The following is a 23,534-nucleotide window of genomic DNA, read 5'->3' on the forward strand; positions in this document are numbered from 1 at the left end:
AGCAATTTGAAAATGTTTCTGTTTCCACTATTTTCAATTCTAGCAATTTGGAAGTTGAATCATGTTGCCATCATTTACAGTCCTGACTGAAATTCATGCTGTGTGTTCCAAATTCAAACAGCGCTACTGAACTATTTACCTAGAACCCATTGTACCAATCCAAGTTGACCTAAATTCAAACTGACCTCATCAGATTGTAAACTTATTAATAATTTAGCTAGCTTTATCTATCATGCAATTCATCTATGATGTTATAATTATCAGTTTATACTGTACACACCATGTTTTTACAATGCACAGTGCCACCTATGTACTTATGGGCCAATGGCCTCCACTTTTGTAATACAAGAATTGAACTGACTAAAATGTATTGTTTGTAGGTACGCACTGCTCTGGCAGACGTGGTGAAGAAGGAAGGCATTGAGGACACGGTACAGAGTGTGTTTGCCTTCCTGGTGAACAGGGTCCGAGCCAACCTCCATGTCGTCCTTTGCATGAGTCCAGTGGGAGAGGCATTCAGGTAGAGTCTCTAGCTGGTGGAAAACACTGTGATATTATGTTATATTTGATGTCTCTGCAGTAATCTCACTGTTTGATTTACAGACCCGACCTACTCTACATATGCATGACCTGGTGGGTCAGTTGGCACAAACAACAGGTCAAATTAATGTCATTAAATAGAGGTAGAAGTAGAGAATGTTTAACGTCAACCTTGTCTCGGCTGTTTGGACATGTTGACAATCAACTGACAAAGGTGCAATAATAGACCCAACCAGTTGTGACAGGGTCATGCAATGCATCAATATTCTCTTGATCAGGTCAAGCTGAACAACCTGTACAGAGTGTCCACCTCCATGGTCAAGAGTCTTCTTACTGACTTGGATGATACTAGGCTCTGATGGCATGGGCCATTGGTAATAATCACCTGAATTTCTGGTCCAGATACGGATATGTGCAGATCACCGAGTTAGCTGGAATAATGCTGAGTATGGCGTTCTACACCAAACACACACTAAGAACCCATTTATGTTCCAGGTTTTGAAGGATGATGTTACATAACAGTGAACAGTCATCAAAATCATATTCATTATCAGATTTGATGATGAAAATCTATAATTGTGATATTGCTGATGTGACATTAGATATTAACTCACTCACTACAATTATGATTATGAAATATAATTATTGATGACAGTTATTATGGAATCATTTATATGGAAACCCTGCTTTCAATTTATATTCTGTGGCGGAGAGTGGAGCTTGATGTACTTTTTATGACAAATACTTTTTTGGTCTGTGCTTTAACCCCTATCTTTTTTCTGAAAGAACACCACATGATTTTCGTGAATATCTAGTGTGTTACTGTACAATTCAAACTTTTCAGCTAGAACTTGAGAGCAAGTAATTTTTCGGACTATTTCCCAAATTGATATTTTTTGTTCAGGCAAGCCCACGTGCATACCTCCTGGAATGTGAAATGATTGCTCCCCTTATCATTAGTTCATTTGAAGATACCTTTATAAGTATTGACAAAATCTATTAATACTGGTAATGTTAGAGTGCATGAATGTACCAGTCATAAAAATGAAATTGTCATCTTTGAAGGAATTGTTTTCACTCCTTGCTGCGCTGCTAGTGACGATGGAGTTAGTGAGGATGCTAAGTTGACTGTTGCCTCAGTACATCACATTAAGCCGCGTGCAGCTAACTCCGATGCATTGATGCAGCGCACTATGCAACAACAGCTTTTCCGCGACGCCCCGTGGCGCGATGCATATGCGTCATGGTTGTGGGTTCTCCTGTATATTTGCAATATCTTGTCACTAATAATCACCTTGTAGAACATTACACATCAACATGTCTTACCTTCATGCATCTATAGCCACAAGTAGAATACAAATCAAGGCTCAGTGTAAACTGCCACCTTTATGCATTCTTCCAGTGCATGATTCAATAAGCCATAGGATGCTTCTGCAGTCCTGAGCCTCATTCCTCAAAGCAATTGTATCACTACAACTTCGTAAGTCTTTGTTAAAGTATAGGAGTTACGATCAGCTTAGAGTTACGATCGCTTTGAGGAACAGGGCCCAGTTCTATGTGGTGCTTGATTTTGCTGTGCGGAGTTGCCTCCCTTAGGTTTACCAGCAGCCAGTGATAATTTGATTCCAGATTTGCCTTAAGAATCTCTCTAGCCTTATGTTACCCATGCATGTGGGTTTCACTAACACAGTAAATGTCTCGGGACTTCATTGCGTCCTCCCACTAATTGTCCTGTAATATAACAGATGTACTGCACAGACATTTTACAGTCTGTTTGGGTTCAAATGAAAAGTGAGAGATAAAGTAACTTGAAATATATGAGACGCATGGTCCAGAAACAGGATGTGAAGTTGTGTAACATTGTTCTATTTTCACTCTTCACACCGAGGAGTCACAATAGGCTGGTGGAACAGGACAGACACATACTTCAATTGCGCAACTCAGCACAGCTCCCTGCGAGTCAGAAGATCAAGATGGCAGACGTTGTTCCACCAGCCATTTGTCACCCCTTGGTGTGAAGCATGAAAATAGAACAATGTTACATGATAATTTCTTTCTCCGTAGTTGATCATGAAACGATTTTGGATCCAGCTGGGTACAGAGGTTTCAGGACCATGTGTCTTATTAGTGTTGTGAGTTATTTAATCATGATCACAGTTCTCATCTGAACCCAAAGCAAATGAACTGTAAATACGAGTCACCTTCTCACTGTGTATACATGTTATCATGCATTTTATGGCATGTTTCACGTAATGTTGAATGGATGAAACTACCAGTTATAAGGCTCCTGCTAGTATGAAAACTTTAAGTAATTTGTTGAAAGGAAGTGGTTTACTTGCTAGATTTGTTTGGTGCCTGTTTTTAATATCCTGTTTTGTACATTTTTAATTGTCCATATAAATAGTTGTTAAACATGAATCTGTTAATTATTTTTCAATATTATTTACTTTTTTTGGTGATGGGATAAGTTTTTTTTCTCAGTGGCAGACAAAAGGTATGAATTGGATGTTATCTGTGGACTGGCATGATTCTAAGTATTGTTGTGTCTGTCAGTTTTAGTTTTGTGTGTGATGAAATTAGTGTTAGATATTGTCAACTGAATGTGGCTTCTAATTGTGTGAACAAAGAATTTCATTGCTAATTTACCTGTTAGTTCATGATCATGAGTTTCTGATCAGGACTCCATTTCAACTGATAGATCATTATCTTCAGAATACATTCCCCTTTTAAACTGTTACAAGATTATCTCCATTTAAGACAGACTACATTAATCAGGTGATCAGACTAAATATTGACTTGGTTGATTACATATTCTCAAAACCTGAATGAGTGAATTGTTGCTCACAATGTCAATCACTAGTTTGTCTGCTTTGGACTGTTATTTATGGACCATCATCCAATGCATACTGCTGAGTGTCACCAGGTACTAAACAAGAAAATAACAAACATTAATGGTGGTTAGGTTCATTGGCTTGATTGATAGGTTGCTATGTGGCTCACAATATGTCATTACCAGTCACTGATTTTAATGTAAAAAGAATTTTTTGATGAAGCTAGATTGTTGCTGACCATGGCACTAAACATGAAAATAACTGTGTATGTTATAGCTCCATTTTATCAGTCGGGACAGGGGTGGTGGGGTAGCCTAGTGGTTAAAGCGTTCTCTTGTCACGCCGAAGACCCGGGTTCGATTCCCCACATGGGTACAATGTGTGAGGCCCATTTTCTCGTGTTCCCCGCCGTGATATCGCTGGAATATTGCTAAAATCGGCATAAAACCAAACTCACTCACTCACTCAGAACATTTCAAGTTTACAAATTCACAGGCTACCATATAAACAGATTAGCCGAAATCAGAAAATAACAATGCTCTGTACAGGAAGTAGATTTGAAGTCAGAAATGGCCAAATTGATTTGCATGTTTACTAGGAAAAAACTTTTAACTTGATCATAAGGGAGAGAGTCAGAAGTGCAAAGCTTAGCTCAACTGTCTTTGTCAGCAGGAAAAGGATCTTGACCTGTCGGTACTCTTTGTGTTATGAAAATCTTCAGAGGTTACCGACGGACTGTCTTGGGTTCTTTGATCGCCGAAAGATCTTGGGCAGTTTTGCAGATTTCATTAGGAATGAAAGACTTTCTAAATTTTTATTTAGAAAAAAAAAATAGGAATGAAAGATCTGTTGTAAATCTTCTGAGATATTTGTTTTCAAATGATAGTGTGAGTTATGTTGCTATGCGTTTCCAGGAACCGTATGCGTATGTACCCAGCTTTCGTCAACTGTACCACTATTGACTGGTTCAGTGAGTGGCCTCAGGACGCCCTTCTAGAAGTGGCCGATAAGTACCTGGCCGAGATGACCCTGGGCAGTGAGGAAGAGGTTGGTCAAAATCAAAATGATTGTCAATTGGATCAATACATGTAGATTGAAAACATGTTTTCAAAATAGTTTTTGAAAATTTTTTACACATATTTACATCTTGTGATGAACAATCTATATTGTTATCATGTTCTTGTTAGTATTTTGGTGTCAGTTTTCTTCCTTTGTACATCTGCAAAACTATTTAAATATCAATGCTAACAGCAGCTTCTGTTCAATGCTTGTTTTGTTGACATCTTGTTGTTTATGTACACAGATGAGATGCAGTACTGTGGCGTTAATTTCTCAGTTCTGTGAATATCAGTATCTTACACATTTACCTCCCCTTTCTTTGAAAGGACAAGCTGAAGCCATCCCTTGCAAAGATCTTCTCTGTCATGCACAAGTCGGTGTCTGAGTTCTCTAAGAGGATGCTGCTTGAGATGAGGCGGCACAACTATGTCACGCCCACCAACTACCTCGAACTGGTGTCAGGATACAAGAAGTAAGAATTGTTCCACAGAATCACATCCTGGTCGTAAAATGTCATGGGACATTGTTCATATTAGCATGATATTAATAATGTTGTTATGATCATAGATTAATAAACATTGCGATTCACTGCTTCACCCCATGTACATGTTCAATGACATAACATGGGTTCCCTAAGGCCCTTGTCCACAGATAAGTGCATCTCCACTTCCAGGGGAGAATACACAAAAACTAAGTGAAATGACAAAGGGAACTAATCAGTGTGTATAATAGCCACTGGGTCGGTAGTCCATGAAAATTCGGCCAGTAAATCTCCACAGTCACTTGCTCAACTGGCTGGTGAATTTTCATGGTCCATTTTGTAAATACATCACTTTCTCTGACTTGTTAAGTTATAAAATACTTTCAAGTTTTGGAAAATTATGGTCTAATAAAAATGTTCATATTAGCAGGTAAATTCAGAAACCCATACCTACATTCAAGTTTTGGGCTAGTGAATTGTTTTGTGGGCTATTAATTTTCATGCGCAGCTGGCCTTGCTGATTCCCAAAATTTGGAATTTATTTTGCACACTAAAGCTAAAGTTCCATTTTAAGCTTCACTTGTGTCGTGATAGTGATTGGTGGATTTGAAACTATACCATAAAACCTTGCCGATTGCACAGTCTCCTGAGTTGGTCAGAGACTTTACAGAGCAAGCCTGTGTTTCTAAATCACTGGTGTGTTTAACAGACTGTTGAATGAGAAGAAGAAGGAGCTAGGTGATGCTGCTAACAAGCTGAAAAATGGTCTGAGTAAGATTGACGACACACGGGAGAAGGTGGAGAAAATGTCGGTGGAGCTGGAAGATGCCAAAACGAAGGTAGCCCAGTTCCAGAAGCAGTGCGAGGAGTACCTGGTCATCATTGTCCAGCAGAAGAGGGAGGCTGACGAGCAACAGAAGGTGAGAGATGCCACCTGAGTGGGCAGGTGATCGGGGATAGGGTGTGGTCATGGATGATGTTCGCAGGTATTGTTGGGTGTCTGGAATGTTGTGGTTCAGGTTATGTGAATTGGTTGGTCATCGGGCAGAGGGTGTGATTCCATATGTGATGTGCCCACTTCCAAGATTAGTTTTACAAATACAGGACAGTACGCAACTGTTTCATTACTAGGTTTCTGTCTTTTCAGTCTGTGGCTCAAAAGGGTGAACGTATTGCAGAGGAGGAGACTAAGTGTCAGCACATGGCTGATCTAGCCCAACATGACCTGGATGAAGCCCTGCCCGCCCTGCAGGAGGCCATCAAGGTGAGCACGTCACACTGACCAGTAGGGAAAAAGAAACGGAAAACAGCGAAATTTGTAAGACACAGGTCACATTGACCTGTATGTTAGAAAACAGGTCATACAGACCAATAGAGAAAGGCACAAGTCTTGCTGACCTGTTAGGAATGACACAGGTCACACTGACCTATAGGTTAGGACACAGGTCACACTGACCTCTAGGAAAGACACAGGTCACACTGACCTATAGGTTAGGACACAGGTCACACTGACCTCTAGGAAGACACAGGTCACACTGACCAAAAGGGTAGGACACAAGACACACTGACCTAAACATCATTTTCTCTACTCCAGGCTCTGGAGGCACTTAGCAAGAAGGATATCACAGAAATCAAGTCCTATGGCCGACCTCCTGCTCTTGTAGAGAAGGTCATGGAGGCGGTCATGATACTCCGTGGAAATGACCCAACATGGCCAGAAGCCAAGAGACAACTAGGTAAGAACTGTCATAAACATGATTAACACCTTCACAGACCCCATCTCTTCACCAACTCTTATCTTTGTTTTCATACTCCCAAATAGTTCTGATAAATTTTCAAGCACAATCCCTCCACCACACACCCCTTTCTCAGTGTAATATTTACCCAAGCCCACCACTCTTATAGTGTCCCATATATAAAGTCTTGTCTCAGCACAGGCTCCCATCGCCTATCTCTCAGTTCCTGAATGGCATTATTTACTGTGTAGTCCTTTCTGCAATGCTAAAGCTCCAAATGAAGCAAGTCTAGACTTCCTCATGTTCTGAATCTCACTTCTCACAGGGTCACCTTTTTAGGTTATAAGGAATTCTTTGTTTCTGTCAAAGCTATATATACTGAGAGAAACAAATAAAGGATCACAGGAAAATGCAAGAGTTCCTTTAATATTTACCAGTTTTCTTCACTATGGCACTATTCAAGCAGGTGATGAAAACTGGTGAATATTAAAGGAATGCTTGAATTTTCCTGTAATCCTTTATTTGTTTCTCTCAGTATATATTCATTGATGAAGTGTTAATGTATGGTTCCAAGTACTATTGCTGAAGCGGCTAAAGAAACTGTAGGATAAAGAACCAACATTTCTGTCTCCTAGGTGATGGCAACTTCTTGAAGCAGCTGATGAACTACGATAAAGACAACATCACAGATCGAGTTCTGAAGAAGATTGGCTCTTACTGCCAGCAGTCTGACTTCCACCCTGAGATCATCGGGCGTGTGTCCACCGCTGCCAAGTCCCTGTGTATGTGGGTGCGGGCTATGGAGGTGTATGGGCGGATCTACCGAGTTGTGGAGCCCAAGCGACAGCGGTTGCATGCTGCCCAGGCTCAGCTTAATGAGAAACAAGCTGCCTTGGCTGATGCTAAGGCCAAACTAGCTGAGGTATGCCTTCTGTAATCTTAGTACAGGTCCTCCATGAAAACTTTCCCACTGTGCAGAAAAAATGTTGATTATAGTCCATTTGGCGCAAAAGTGGACCGATGAATTGCAGTGTAACTCGAAAACTAATAAGCATAACATACTCAATGAAATGTTGATCATTATCAAAACATCATACCAACTCTATAAGGTTTTTGCAGAATTCTGTCTTAATAATACAAAAGTTGTTCAACAAACTATCATTAAAATATTGACTCAGTTTTCTGTATATGATGAGGGAGGAGTGCAGAGAAAGGCACAGCCAGGTGTTCAAGAAGCATGTGCACAGGGACGAGAAAGTTATTTATTCATTAACCTGTGCTGTGCTGTCTTCATGCTTTCTCGCATACCTGCAGCTGGCTGTCCCTTTCTCTGCACTCCTCCCTCATAACAAATAGTGAACTGTCAATATTATAATGATAGTTTGTTAAACAACTTTTGATTTTAAGGAAAAATATTATGCAAAAACTGCACAGAGTTGGTATAATGGGTCTTATTATGGTCAGCGTTTCATTAAGTATGTTATGTTTATTAGTTTTCGAGCTAGACTGCAGTTCATTGGCCCGCTCAAACAGACTATAGTCTACATTAATCATGGAAACAGCAACGTAAACATAATACTTCGCTGTACTAAAATAGTGAAACAACCAGAATCCCATCATTTAGTGAATTATGTATATGAACTTGTAGTTTTGAGGAAGTAAACCAAGTTTTGACGAACAGTTTATTAAAAGATTTTGACCTGGCTCCTTCAGATGTTTATCCAATACACATTTACTGATGTTGATTAATATTTTGCTGTCGTAGATTTTCATACTTGAACACTTAAAACAGCAGTGGAATGACTTTCCCCTTTTATCATACCATGAAACCAAGTTTATCAGATCAATCACACAAAGAGCCATTTACAATGGTATTGTAGACATATTTGACTGTTACCTCTGCAAATGTTCCCCTCAGGTGGAAGCCAAGATGGCAGAGCTGAAGCGTCAGTATGATGAAAAACTGGCTCAGAAGGAGGAGCTGAAGAAGAAGGCAGAGCACACTGAGATGATGCTTGACCGTGCGTCCAAGCTGGTGTCCGGTCTGGCCGGGGAGAGGATCCGGTGGGAGGAGACGGTCAAGGACTTGGAGGAGAGGATGGGGTATCTGGTTGGGGACTGTCTGATTGCAGCAGCTTTCCTGTCCTATATGGGACCCTTCCTCTCCAACTACAGAGACGAGATGGTGCAGCAGCGTTGGATGCAGGAGGTATGGGTGTCCATCTTTGTTTGTGTCCCTCTGTGTCCTCCTTTAGTGTTCTTGTGTGTTTTAGGGGTATCCTGAGAGAGAGTCCAGATGTAGTGTCATTATGACCTGTTGCAGTGTCACTAATGGACGTCCTTATGTAACATCCTTGTGTCATGTCCTCCTGTGGTGTCCTGCATACCCCTGGAAGACACTTTACGAGGACATTACATGCGGACATCCCATGAAGCCTTTATATGTGGACGCTCCTTGAAGACACTCCACAAAGGAACATGTTTTCATATTATGTCATTCATACCAGAAATCTCTGACCTTGTATTCAAGCCCCAATTCTCTGTGTTTGTGATTCTTGTGTTGTCACATCTATAGTTGTTGGTTTCAACAAAGGGATAAACATCTCTCACCTACAACAAATCAGACTTCCTTCCACATCAATACAACTCAGTGTTGAACAAGTGAAATACAGTCAAGCACTATTGTGTTAACTCAGATAACATGATATCTCAGTTTTCTTGATATAACATCTCCATCCCGGCAAAATCCTTTACAATTTGTGGTTATTTCAGCTCTTTTAACTAGATTCGAATGTCTTGATATTTAGGGTGTCTCATTACAAGCCCATGGCCCCAACAAGCAAAATTACCCTTTTTTCCTGGATATTTGCAAAGACACTTGATATTCACCTACCTTTCATGGACAAATACCCCTCTGAACAGATGATGTTTCCACATTTTTACACACAGTGTGGCATGAATCAAAACTGCATTAAACCAATTTCATATGTTTCTTCCAATTTGTCCACAGGTGAGGAAGCTTGGTGTTCCATGTGCACCGGACTTCAGCTTCTGTGAGTTCATGGCCAAACCAACTCAGGTGCGAGACTGGAACATCCAGGGGCTACCCAGCGATGCCTTCTCCACAGAGAACGGCGTCATTGTCACCCGTGGCAGTCGCTGGCCCCTCATGATCGATCCTCAGGGACAAGCCATCAAGTGGATCAAGAACATGGAAGTGTCCAGGGTAGGAAGGCTGCTAACACTGTGTTTTGAAGAGTTAAGTGACGATACCTTTAGTCCATAAATATTTTATGTGAAAGTATTACCTTAGAGGCACCATTGTTTTCATCATCAGGATGGTATTACTGATGTCATGCTTAATGTTAATGTGACATAAGGTTGGAATGATTTGGGTTAGAACTGATCTTCAGTAACCCATGCTTGTCGTAAGAGGCAGCTGGTGGGCAGGTGGGAAGGTGGGCAGGCTCACTGACTTGGCTTACAGTTTCCAATTGTGTACATAGATGCTCATGCTGTTGATCACTGGATTGTCTGATTCAGGCATCTCAAAGGAATCATTAAAGGTTTTTTAAGACAATAGTTATTATCAGTGCATTTTTCTAAATGGGGGCTCAGAAGAAATGATTGGCAAGTAAGACATTTGACCCTTTCATGTGTGCCATTCTGAGTTTGCAAGACTTGTTTCAGAATTGATGTTATAGCCTTGGTCTTGTTCAAGGCCTGCAAGAATCTGAGACTCATTCTTAAAGTTAATGTGACATACGTGCCCTACAATGATGTGTATATGATGGTGAGATAGCTGACTGTTGATCTGCTCCTCCAGGGTCTGAAGGTGATCGATCTTCAGCAGTCGGACTACATGCGTACCATGGAGAGTGCAATTCAGTTTGGGCTGCCCGTCCTGCTGCAAAACGTGCAGGAGAAGCTGGACCCTTCACTGGACCCCATCCTCAACAAATCACTCATCAAAATCGGTCAGTCTTTTTTCCCTGTGGTCACCATCTTGACATGGTGACTTTGTTAATTCTGTGCCATTGTATCCTGATGACTTACTGGTCACCATCTTGACATGGCGACTTAGTTAATTCTGTGCCATTTTATCCTGATGACTTACTGGTCACCATCTTGACATGGCGACTTAGTTAATTCTGTGCCATTTTATCCTGATGACTTATTGGTCACCATCTTGACATGATGACTTATAGATCTACTTTCGTTGCAGGTTCTTAGGTTATGTTAGGTCATGAGAAGATGACTAATTGTCAGAGGTCTTTAAGAAGTTATTTCTAGTGAAGACCATGCTAATACAAGCAGTGGTGTTCATGTCATGGCTGTTGACAAACACACAGAATAAACACACATGATGAACTTGAAACAATGGAGAAACTAGGAAATTTGAACAGGCCTGCCCAAACCTCTCCTTTCCCCAATATAGAATCCTATATTGTGTTCGCTGTGTGCATACAAAGGATATTATTTAGCACAGGGGGCTAGATATCAGTGTTTGAAATAAACACCAACCCTTAGAGGTCCAGCACAGGTTGTTATGGTATTGTGCCAGCAGTTTTATATATATACAGACCCAAAATGGTTTTCAGTAAAGTATGTGTCAGTTTGTATTTTTGTCTTCATTAATGTTTGGGAATCATCCCTGATCCATCATGTTATGATAGCTTACAGTTTCACTTCCCGGTTTTTCAGTGCTTTGCACATAGGAACATGAACACCAGTCTTAAATAATAAACACTTCTGTTTGTGCCATAAGCTTCACTAATTGATTTTGTAGAAACAGTGTGAAACTGTGTACAGTGTAGTCAATTTTCTTTTTATTGGTTTAACTGAACAAAATGGGCCTGCAGATTTCATTCAGGGCCTGATGGTCTACTTATCAGCAAACTTATGTAATTATAGCGTAAACATTCCCTCTGGATTATGGTTGCGTTATTTCTGTGGTTACCCACAGACACATGCTGAAAATGAAGTGAAAATTTTAACACTAAGTTAGAGCTGCCCCTAGTGGTATGCCTCCCTCTTAACTGATAGAGTTACCTCCCCTTGACATGATGTCACACCATTATTGTTTGAAAAACCTCACCCTCATGGCCAACTGGCAAATTAAAGTATTGCGCTGCTAGACATCCATGATGATATGTTAAGACAATTCAGCAGGGTGTTCATTGTGTGCATACTCCTATTTACAGACAATCCTGAGAAGGGTAACAGTGCATGATCTGTATGTCAGACACCACTCACATAGATTTCACATGGCTTGTCACGTTCAACATGTGTTTATTTTAGATTATCATTTTCTCCCACAGAGATTCCAGCAAACTATGGCTGATCACATGTCTCTGTATTCTATCAATGCTCATAATATCGATCACTATCATACAGCAGAAATGTCGGCGACTATGGCATTAGACAACATTAAACCACCAACAAACACATCAAAACTTAAGAAATAAACCATTTACAAAAGTAGGGGATGTTTGAGTTACATTACTGGTCAAACGCAAATGATGACGCCAAGGAGGAAACAGATGATGAAGAGAAAATATGAAAAATGTAACAATTTATTCCATTCCTTTGGAAATGTTTCATCTGTATGGATATATAGTACTTTTTCTAGTATGTATTAGCATTGGGTAGTGGAAAGACTGCAAAAATGGAATATCCCCTACTTGCTTTTAATGGTGTAGTATTGTTTAGTTATGTTTTAGTTTAATTACGAACTGGCTTTATGCATTGAATGGCCCAAGTTAAATTTGAATGGCACTGATAAGATGTTTATCCACAGCACCACATATATTGTCTTACGTCACATATAAATGTCGCTTTCTGATTGACTGAGTGCTCTTCTATTATGTTCAATGTACCCTGCTTACATGCGAGGTGCAATCTGCAATACACCCCACTGCCTATGGCATTTACTCATTCTGTACTTTGTGGTTCTATTTCTTTATCTCGAATAAGATTGTTTTGCCGATGTTTTGCGATAGATGTTAATTTCAAATTGCATGTAGTCAGTGATTGAAGTTGAGCATTGCATATTTGTCTTTAGCAGAATTCAAGTCAATGGAAGGGAGATAACTCTAAATTTATTTTATCTTGTGTCGTCTGCAAAATCTTGCGATGGCTACAAAACTTTTTCATTCACCCAGGTTTGCTGAAGAGTACAATCCGATACCCGTGCTTAAAACAGTTCAAAATTAACACTCAAGTATTCGGGGCCTGGGAACAAAAACAGACAGACAGGGTACACCAACCCATGGTCCCCTAGGTCTTCAGCAACCCATGCTTGCCACAAAAGGCAACTATGCTTGTTGTAAGAGGCGACTAATAGGATTGAATAGTCAGACTTGCTGACTTGGTTGACACGTCATCGGTTCCCATTTGTGCAGATCCATGCTCATCATGCTGCTGATCACTGGATTGCCTGGTCCAGACTCGATTATTTACAAATCACTGCGCTATAGCTGGAATACTGCTAGTGCGGGATAATACTAAACTCACTCTATTTCTTCAGTATCAATATGATGGCACCAACTTTCCAGGGATTTGTCTGTATGACTATGTACAGTCAGTAATCTATATGTTGGTAACATGCATTCACTTCAGAACTAGATAATCTCTGCTTTCAATATACATCTGGGCCCTTATTCTCAAAATGTTCGTAGCCCTAAGAATTCTTAACTTTGGTCGTAGCCAATGTGTTAAGAATGGGCTTAAGATCTTCATAGGGCTACGAACATTTAGAGAATAGCTAACCAGATCACTAAGCCTATGTGCCATACTGTTGTATCCCCATCTGTTTGTAGAATCTGTTTTTACACAATGTCTGATTGTGAGCAGCTATGGAAATTCTACACAAATCTGAATCAGGAGAAGAATTTCTTGAATATATAAAGAAAAGTTAAGCTAAATACATTTATGTTTGTTCTTGATAAGATACCTGGAAAATATAGGAGGCAAATATATTAATTACTCGTATTTATGTCATTATACAGCAGCCTTTGATGCCATTCTTACTTGTTTGTGATTACAGGGAAGTTGGTTGAAAAATAAATAATGTCATTTCTTTGAGAGTCGTTAACATAGCTTGATGTTTATTTGTCCAAGATTTCATGGACCTAAAACCCAGTCGATGAAATGGCTAAATCGTGACACTGTTACAGGTGGGGCGTACATCATACGTCTGGGGGACAAGGAGATCGAGTACAACTATGACTTCCGCTTCTACATCACCACCAAGCTCAGCAACCCCCACTACACACCGGAAATTTCCACCAAGGCCACCATTGTCAACTTCGCTGTCAAGGAGCAAGGTTGGATAAACGCTAATAATCAAAAAGTGTTTTTTGCGTTTGAAATGGAAAGATTTGTTTTTCAAGGGAGATACCTGCACAGACTACATTGGCTTATTTTCCTAACCAAACCCATCAAGCATTATAAACTGTCATATCTGACTAAGAGCTGTGTCCCTTTGTGGGCCACTGTAGAACAGTTGGAATTTATGGCTAAAATGGATAGCATTATCTTTACGATACCTGCTTGTTATCAGAAATGAGCAGGCAACTGTAACTTGATAATAAACAAATCACTTGATGACCTGCCATTATCATACCCATTGTTAGGTGACGTCATATGGAGCTCAGCTCTTGATGTTCAATCACCTATGACTCAATTGAACTTGGGTTCAATGTTGATGATATTTCTTATGCACATTCGTCGCATGTATCTGTGTCATTATGTACTTTCTTGATGATGCCAACTATAATGATTGTACTAAATATTGCAACATGCAGCAAAGAAAATGTCACATGGAACTCTAATATTGTTGAGCACTGAAAAAAATGGTGAACAAAGGTCAAGATGGGCAAAGGTCAAGGTCAAATGTCATCACTCTCAATAGACATATTTTTCAACTGCCCTCCTTCTTTGGGCAGTTAATGAAAAACCTTGAACTTCTGCAAATGAAAATGCCCTGAAGAATAGTGTTGCCCTTATAATATCATGTTGAAAAGCATATCACAGTATGTTGGTAATACAGTCTTAGTGCATCCACACATGCTCTCATGTACAATTGTGTCTGTGGTGTAGGTTTGGAAGCCCAGCTACTGGGTATTGTGGTCAGGAAGGAACGTCCAGAGCTGGAGGAACAGAAGGACACGCTAGTCAGGAGCATCGCTGCAGGCAAGAAAAAGTTGGTGGAATGTGAAGATGAGATTCTTAGGTAAGGCTGTGTTGTAGACTAACACTTAGTCACTGAATATATATATATATAATGTCGATAGTAACAAACACATATAAATTGAAAAGGATCCCCAGGGAGACCAGAGATTCAATGCGTCAATATAAATTGAAAAGGAGACCCAGGGAAACCTAAGATTCAGAACCTTAGGAAAAGGATCTTCATTTAGAGCTTTAGCATTGCAGAAAGGGCTTGGCTGTTGGGAAAATATTCTGGTTCAGGCACTGTACAGACTAGCTGTACAGCTCTGATACACTCTAGTGGAATTCAGAGACTGGTCGGCATGGTTTTTATTACAGAAAAATGTCTGTGAAAAATGAAAAATATGAATGTGAAAAATGGTGTAAATTTGTTTCCAAAATTATGTACATTTAGGTGTTTTAAGACAGTGTATGAACCTTAGTAAGATATTTGTATGTTTGATATAAAGACTACATGAGTATAGAAGATTACCAGCTAGTTTAACGTGTGGAGTTTTACAATTAGAGATGGGAGGGATGAGGGTATTAAGTATAGGGGAAAACATGCCTCCGAGGTTTTGGTAGACAATGTAAAACCGGAGGGGGAGGGAAATCGTGAGGGGTGAAGCCCCTCAGGATTTCCCTTGATGGTTTTACATTGTCTACCAAAGCCAAGGAGAAGTGTTTTCTCTAACATATATACTGTCAATGATGGGTAATTACAATGTAGATGATCATTTAATGAAGCTATATAACAATAACAGAAGCTCATGTAAAATCAATTTAGCGACAGTAACTATAAGTAGATAATTTAACCCTTCCACCTTCGTCGGCCCAGGGGTAGAGTATCTGCCTATGGATGAGAGAATTGTGGTTCCAATCCCGCTTCAGAAAACCTTTGTATTGTGACTTTAATCATGAATGATATTTTTCAGTTGATTTCAAACACGCATGTATCATTTGAATGTTGATGTTCATGTAAAGTTAGGAAAAGTAAACCCTGCAAAGTAGTCTTACCAATGAAAAGTAAAACCTGGGAAGCAGTCTTACTAATGAAAAGTAAAACCTGTTCCTCCAAAACAAAAACCTCAAATGCGGTTATTCTGGAAAACAAGAGATGACCTAATATATAGTGAGATGCACACTTTAGGTTTATATCAGGGAGGACAGGTATTGTCAACTTTGTAGAAACAGTAAAGTACATGATGAAATGCACTTTAGGTTAGCATGTAAATCCCTAAAAACATAAGGCAGAAGTACGTACCAGAAATATTTCTGAAACTAAGACATAGCTTTTTATCACTATTGACATTTAATAATGATGAAATCATTAATGTAGCCGATTATATGTCATGCAACTGAATTTAGGAAATCTTTGTTTTGTTATTACTTCTGCACATCATCTGATTTATTGCCGATGTAAATATTCCTTTACAACTTTTTGGGGAAACTATTATTTGATTGAGTAGTCAGCAATCCTTTTCTGGAACCAGAGTAAAACTAGGCGGATGTCCTCAGTTAGATGCAGGTACCTGGCAAAGGCTGCGTATGAGGGCAGAGTTTTGAATAATGGCTAAATGTCCCTGCAGGTTGTTGAACGAGACGAAGGGCTCCCTCCTGGATGATGAACAGCTAGTCAACACACTCCAGACATCCAAGATAACATCACAGGAGGTGTCCGAGCAGGTCCAGATCTCAGAGCAGACTGAGGCCAAGATTGATGCTGCCAGAGAGGTGAGGTTGTATACACTCGTACTGCTGTGAGATGTGAGGGCAAAGAGTGGAAACTCTGCTTCAAATTCTTTTGTTTTTCGGCCTTGTTTATTCTCTTTTTTAGCAGTTTCTTGTATACCAATAAATAATCCAAGCTAATAGTTGGTGACTGAAGATGACTGGGTAGTAAGACTCTGTGAATGAGTTGATTGCTGATTATTTAAGCCCAGACATCATTGTGGCTGGTAGGGCTGCAATGATTTGGTTATATTCATCAGAAATCATTCTATATGTTCTGGCACCTTGACTCCTGTTAGTTTCTCGGTCCTGTCCCATGCTGGAACACAAGCTACCTTTGTTGTCTCCTCTGGCAAGGCTTTGTTCCAAATATGCCTTGTTAACTCAACACTGAATGGTTACCCAGTAAGATGAGATAGTAATGTCACTGTTGACCGTGTAGTACCTCATACGGCAGCTTGGGGTGTATACTCCTCAGGGAGCTGAGAATGAAATCTCTGATCCACTGGCCAGAAATACAATAATCCACATCATTGTCATCATGACATGTTGAAAATTCCACATAATTTATGGTTCCAAATAAGGGTACATCATAATGTCCTTCTTCCATCCAGGGCTACCGACCATGTGCCCAGAGAGCCTCCATCCTGTTCTTCGTCCTCAACGACATGGGCCGCATCGACCCCATGTACCAGTTCTCCCTGGACTCCTACATCGAGCTATTCATCCTGTCCATTGAGAAGAGTCAGCGCAGCTCCAAGCTGGAGGAGAGGATCATCAATCTCAACGAGTATCACACTTATGCCGTGTACAGGTGAGCTAGCGCAGCTGTCGTGTCCTACCTAGTAGTCTCAGTCAGGAAAAAAAAAAAAAAAAGAAGTAGTAGTCTCAGTCAGTATACTGTCATGTCACTAGTAGGGTTATAACTTGTAGGGGTGACTATTGAGGGGGAAATGACTATTGTGATAGCGACAGTCTGTTGCAGTCTGCTATTGCAATAGAGATGGTCTGTTGAATTTTCTTATTTAAAGTCATTTCCTGAATGAGCAAACATACAGTCTATATGAAATAAAATCAAGTTGAGGTAGTTCAGTGTCTTATAATAAATGGCAAGGAACTTGAAACCCAGCTGCAAATCTGGGCCCAAACATTCTGTATTTTGTGCAGTATATCTATCAACTGAACTCAATCCCTAAACCATTGATCGGCACACATACTATCATTTCATCAATAGGTTTTCATTTCTACTATTGATTAATTGCTATCAGAGACTCAACAATTGCAATGCATTGATATTTCAATGCATCATTGCATCTTAGTAATTTGTATTCATATATATATGCTCAGTTGAACCTAGAATGAAACAGACATCCAACTCTCTCGTTTCAACACATCACTCAAAATCTTTGACTTGGTTGATCATATGTCATATTCAAATGATGGGTGCTGCTCATATTATTAACCACTGTTCGTCTGACTTGGTTGTTTGCAAGCAGTAGTTACACAGCTAATGTTAGCTGAACTTGCTCTAACAAAACAATTTCTACAAGTAACATGGAGTTTTGGTGTTGCAGGTACTCATGTCGGTGACTGTTTGAGGGGCACAGTTAGATGAACTTGCTCAAACAAAACAATTTCTACAAGTAACATGGAGTTTTGGCATTGCAGGTACACATGTCGTGGACTGTTCGAGAGACACAAGCTGCTCTTCTCCTTCCAGATGTGTGCCAAGATCCTGGAACATGCTGGCAAAATCAACATGGACGAGTACAATTTCTTCCTCAGAGGTGGCGTGGTAAGTTAACTTGTTTGATGTCACCATGTTTAAGTGAAAAAGAAAATAAATCAGTGCGTTTGTGATAAACACTGATTGAACACTGTCTCGTGCACTGCCGACCAGAAGCAGACAGATCACAGACAGGCGGTAAGGCATGCAGAGATACACAGACAAACACACTTCAGACAAACAGGCTCATGCTCACACACACAGTCCTCAAGAAAAATGTTTCTGCTCAGGTTATTGACCGAGACAACCAGATGGACAACCCATGTTCTGGATGGTTGTCGGACAACGCCTGGGACAACATCACAGAGCTGGACAAACTGGCCAACTTCCACGGCATCATCACATCCTTCGAGCAATACCCTCGGGACTGGAACATCTGGTACACATCAGCTGAACCAGAGACTTCTCCACTGCCAGGGGAGTGGGACAACGCATGCAATGAGCTGCAGAGGATGTTGATCGTACGCTCGCTTCGTCCTGACAGAGTCTCATTCTGTGCCACATCCTTCATCGTGAACAATCTTGGCTCAAAGTTTGTTGAGCCTCCTGTGTTAGACATGCAGCAGGTTGTGGAGGACTCAACTACGAAGACGCCTCTCATCTTTGTGCTGTCTGCAGGAGTGGTATGTACAACTTGCTTGATTCCTATCTGTTTATTGGCATTCCACAATATTCAGCTCTATGACATTGGTCTGTCAGTGAGTTTAGTTTTACGCCACCCTTAGCATATTACAGCAATATCATGGCAAGGAACACCATAAATGGGTTGTAATATAATAGACACACTGTTGAGAGTAAGTGCTGCTCCAGTGTTCTAATTCTACATCCTCTGTTTCCAGGATCCAACAAGTTCCCTCTTGCAGTTGGCTGAGAGTAGCGGCATGGCCTCCAGGTTCCATGCCCTCTCACTGGGTCAAGGTCAGGCTCCCATAGCAACCAGGATGATCAAGGAGGGTGTGAAAGAGGTGAGCGTTTAGTTCAGTTTTGATGAGTGTCATTCATAGAATTACATCCTTTGTGCATTCATTGTAGTATAGAAGTTATGTATCCATAGTTATCTCCCTTGTTTATGGATAGCTAGATCTGTCATGCCCCTAACTGCAATCTTTATGTTTCTTCAGGGCAACTGGGTATTCCTGGCCAACTGCCACTTGTCTCTCAGCTGGATGCCACAGCTGGACAAGCTGGTAGAACAGCTGCAGATTGAGGAGCCCCACCCAGAGTTCCGCCTGTGGCTGAGCAGCTCCCCCCACCCAGAGTTCCCAATCTCCATCCTGCAGCAGGGCATCAAGATGACAACGGAGCCTCCCAAGGTGAGTGATGGACGTATATACATGCACCATGATTCACAGGCAGATCCAGGAGAAGCCCCACCCTTTCCTTATGTGGACCCTTGATTCAAATTTTAATAAGCTTGTTTAACAAAATTGGCAGAATTTATATTTGTGATTACACATTGCCATGATTTTAGGATACCATTTAGAAAGTGGTCAAATGCAACATATGTCATATTTGGGATTTCACTTTCTCAATAAAGTACAAATTCTAGCACTTTTTCGGTTGAGTCCCATCCAGGATTCGAACCCGCACCCTCAGAGTCAGGCACCTAATCGCCAGCACACAAAGTTAGCTGCCTAACCCGCTCAGCTACCGTGAGTTTCACAAGAATGAAAGTTGGACAACTGGTAGACTGCGTTAAAATCTATATTTACCTAGCTTTTGTGAATTGGGGATCCATAACCCAAATATAGTGAAAAATTAGACGTTTACAGATTCAGCCAGCTATTGTTTCTAAAACAATGAGCATACAATTAAATGTAACTGCTAGATCAGCAAGACTAACAGATCTAACACTGATAATTTGTTCCCTGACTGACTGAGAAAGATTTTAGTTATATGATATAAATCAAGCATTAGTCATGACTTATTCAAGCAGGCGGACTCATGCTCCCAACCACCCCTTCTCTCTCACACACACAAACATCATGCTCTATAAATGGCATTCAAAATTGCCTCTGTTCACCCAGCAGAAAATCAGCTTGCTTTATCTGAGGTAATAATGAACAAATTGTGCACTTTGAGCTGGGATTCTAGCGTCAGATAAATATTCTCATTATTATAAATGTGTCATGTCATAAGACTCTGTTACACCTGACCTCTTCCCTTGTGTGTGTCATATCATAAAACTCTGCCACACCTGACCTTCTCCTTGTGTATGTGTCCAGGGTCTGAAGGCCAACATGAAGCGTCTGTACAACCTGGTGGCAGAGAGTCAGTTCAACCGCTGCCACAAACAGGACAAGTACAAGAAGCTGCTGTTCTGTCTCTGTTTCTTCCACTCGGTGCTGCTGGAGAGAAGGAAGTTCCTCATGCTGGGATGGAACATTGCATACGAGTTCAACGACTCTGACTTTGAGGTGAGTTGCCAGTCTGGTTCTGTTGTCACTGTTACCTCATTTTACTGCCAGTCAAGTGATGTCAAGCCAAGACCAGTTTGTCCAGAGTTTGTCCTCTGTGATCTCAATCACCTCTTGACCAATGAAGTCAGGCATGGTACTAGAATACTCTAGCAGTGTATGAAATAGGGGCTGCCCAGTCGCCCTCTCTTGCTAGTTACATGATGGGCGTCAAACTTTATTTTATAGCCGGCCTTGTGGGCCAATACTTTTTCCAAGGGCATGCATTTGACCATGTCAAAATTTGGCTACGGGAAATATTTCTAAAATAATTTACATATGTGATAGCTAGACGATGTCTGTTTAGTTCATGATCAATCAAACCATAACTACCACAGATCAGACTGTCCATTTATCTGACACTAACTGTGATTGGTCTAGAGAATGCTTTCAACCAATGAACAGTGTTGTTTGTTCCTGATAGTGTGTACCAATCACACTTCAGTTCATTAATGACATTTTAACACCTAGTCTCAAGTTTCCTGTTTTACATACAGGGCTGGTTACATGTGAAAAGGGATGGCGACATTTTTCAGTTAGCAGCCTGCTGGGCATATTAGGAGTTTCATACAGTGATTCTAGTGGTTGTAGCATTTCCTATCATGCTGAAGGCACAACTGAGTGAGGGAGTTTACTTTTACGCCACACTCAGCAATATTCCAGTTATATGACAGCGGTCTGTATATTATCAAACCTGGACCAGACAATCCAGTGATCAATAGCATGATCTTCAATATTTTGTGTAGAAAGCAAGGTTTAGCTGTATGGATTTGTATTGTATAACGGACTAATGCACACAATTCCAGGTGTCAGAGAACCTGCTGAGTATCTACCTGGACGAGTATGAAGACACACCCTGGGATGCCCTCAAGTACCTGATTGCTGGCATCAACTACGGCGGCCATGTTACAGATGACTGGGACAGACGCTTGATGCAGACTTACATCAGTGACTACTTCTGTGATGCTGCTATCAGCCAGGCATTCTACAAGTAGGCATCCACATCATCAGTGTGCCCATGGCATTCATCAAGAGGGGATGTGATGGAGGGTTAGAGGGGGAGGGGATTTGTAGACTTACATCAGCGAATATTTCTCTAACACCTCTATCAGCCAGGCATTCTACAAGTAGGCATCCACATCATCAGTGTGCCCATGGCATTCATCAAGAGGGGATGTGATGGAGGGTTAGAGGGGGAGGGGATTTGTAGACTTACATCAGCGAATATTTCTCTAACACCTCTATCAGCCAGGCATTCTACAAGTAGGCATCCACATCATCAGTGTGCCCATGGCATTCATCAAGAGGGGATGTGATGGAGGGTTAGAGGGGGAGGGGATTTGTAGACTTACATCAGCGAATATTTCTCTAACACCTCTATCAGCCAGGCATTCTACAAGTAGGCATCCACATCATCAGTGTGCCCATGGCATTCATCAAGAGGGGATGTGATGGAGGGTTAGAGGGGGAGGGGATTTGTAGACTTACATCAGCAAATATTTCTCTAACACCTCTATCAGCCAGGCATTCTACAAGTAGGCACCCACATCATCAGTGTGCCCATGGCATTCATCAAGAGGGGATGTGATGGAGGGTTAGAGGGGAGGGGATTTGTAGACTTACATCAGCAAATATTTCTCTAACACCTCTATCAGCCAGGCATTCTACAAGTAGGCATCCACATCATCAGTGTGCCCATGGCATTCATCAAGAGGGGATGTGATGGAGGGTTAGAGGGGGAGGGGATTTGTAGACTTACATCAGCGAATATTTCTCTAACACCTCTATCAGCCAGGCATTCTACAAGTAGGCATCCACATCATCAGTGTGCCCATGGCATTCATCAAGAGGGGATGTGATGGAGGGTTAGAGGGGGAGGGGATTTGTAGACTTACATCAGCGAATATTTCTCTAACACCTCTATCAGCCAGGCATTCTACAAGTAGGCATCCACATCATCAGTGTGCCCATGGCATTCATCAAGAGGGGATGTGATGGAGGGTTAGAGGGGGAGGGGATTTGTAGACTTACATCAGCGAATATTTCTCTAACACCTCTATCAGCCAGGCATTCTACAAGTAGGCATCCACATCATCAGTGTGCCCATGGCATTCATCAAGAGGGGATGTGATGGAGGGTTAGAGGGGGAGGGGATTTGTAGACTTACATCAGCGAATATTTCTCTAACACCTCTATCAGCCAGGCATTCTACAAGTAGGCATCCACATCATCAGTGTGCCCATGGCATTCATCAAGAGGGGATGTGATGGAGGGTTAGAAGGGGAGGGGATTTGTAGACTTACATCAGCGAATATTTCTCTAACACCTCTATCAGCCAGGCATTCTACAAGTAGGCATCCACATCATCAGTGTGCCCATGGCATTCATCAAGAGGGGATGTGATGGAGGGTTAGAGGGGGAGGGGATTTGTAGACTTACATCAGCGAATATTTCTCTAACACCTCTATCAGCCAGGCATTCTACAAGTAGGCACCCACATCATCAGTGTGCCCATGGCATTCATCAAGAGGGGATGTGATGGAGGGTTAGAAGGGGAGGGGATTTGTAGACTTACATCAGCGAATATTTCTCTAACACCTCTATCAGTCAGGCATTCTACAAGTAGGCATCCACATCATCAGTGTGCCCATGGCATTCATCAAGAGGGGATGTGATGGAGGGTTAGAAGGGGAGGGGATT

At 41.2% G+C, this 23,534-nt stretch overlaps 1 protein-coding gene across 1 annotated transcript in view; it reads left to right on the forward strand.

Moving 5' to 3' along the window:
• The window catches only part of LOC137281365 (dynein axonemal heavy chain 2-like), a 106,805-nt gene that overhangs the window by 57,503 nt on the left and 25,768 nt on the right, over nt 1-23,534 (forward strand). The window contains exons 55-74 of the mRNA XM_067812549.1: nt 381-520; nt 4,286-4,418; nt 4,757-4,902; nt 5,621-5,831; nt 6,059-6,175; nt 6,506-6,647; nt 7,283-7,569; nt 8,566-8,856; nt 9,658-9,873; nt 10,474-10,624; nt 13,826-13,975; nt 14,751-14,883; nt 16,451-16,595; nt 17,207-17,406; nt 18,261-18,387; nt 18,609-19,001; nt 19,218-19,343; nt 19,500-19,691; nt 20,604-20,795; nt 21,641-21,825. Of these exons, the coding sequence (XP_067668650.1) occupies nt 381-520; nt 4,286-4,418; nt 4,757-4,902; nt 5,621-5,831; nt 6,059-6,175; nt 6,506-6,647; nt 7,283-7,569; nt 8,566-8,856; nt 9,658-9,873; nt 10,474-10,624; nt 13,826-13,975; nt 14,751-14,883; nt 16,451-16,595; nt 17,207-17,406; nt 18,261-18,387; nt 18,609-19,001; nt 19,218-19,343; nt 19,500-19,691; nt 20,604-20,795; nt 21,641-21,825 (3,677 nt within the window). The remainder of the gene's footprint in view (nt 1-380; nt 521-4,285; nt 4,419-4,756; nt 4,903-5,620; nt 5,832-6,058; nt 6,176-6,505; nt 6,648-7,282; nt 7,570-8,565; nt 8,857-9,657; nt 9,874-10,473; nt 10,625-13,825; nt 13,976-14,750; nt 14,884-16,450; nt 16,596-17,206; nt 17,407-18,260; nt 18,388-18,608; nt 19,002-19,217; nt 19,344-19,499; nt 19,692-20,603; nt 20,796-21,640; nt 21,826-23,534) is intronic.

This window comes from Haliotis asinina, chromosome 4 (assembly GCF_037392515.1).
Source record: "Haliotis asinina isolate JCU_RB_2024 chromosome 4, JCU_Hal_asi_v2, whole genome shotgun sequence".
NCBI classification, from domain to species: Eukaryota; Metazoa; Mollusca; class Gastropoda; order Lepetellida; family Haliotidae; genus Haliotis; species Haliotis asinina.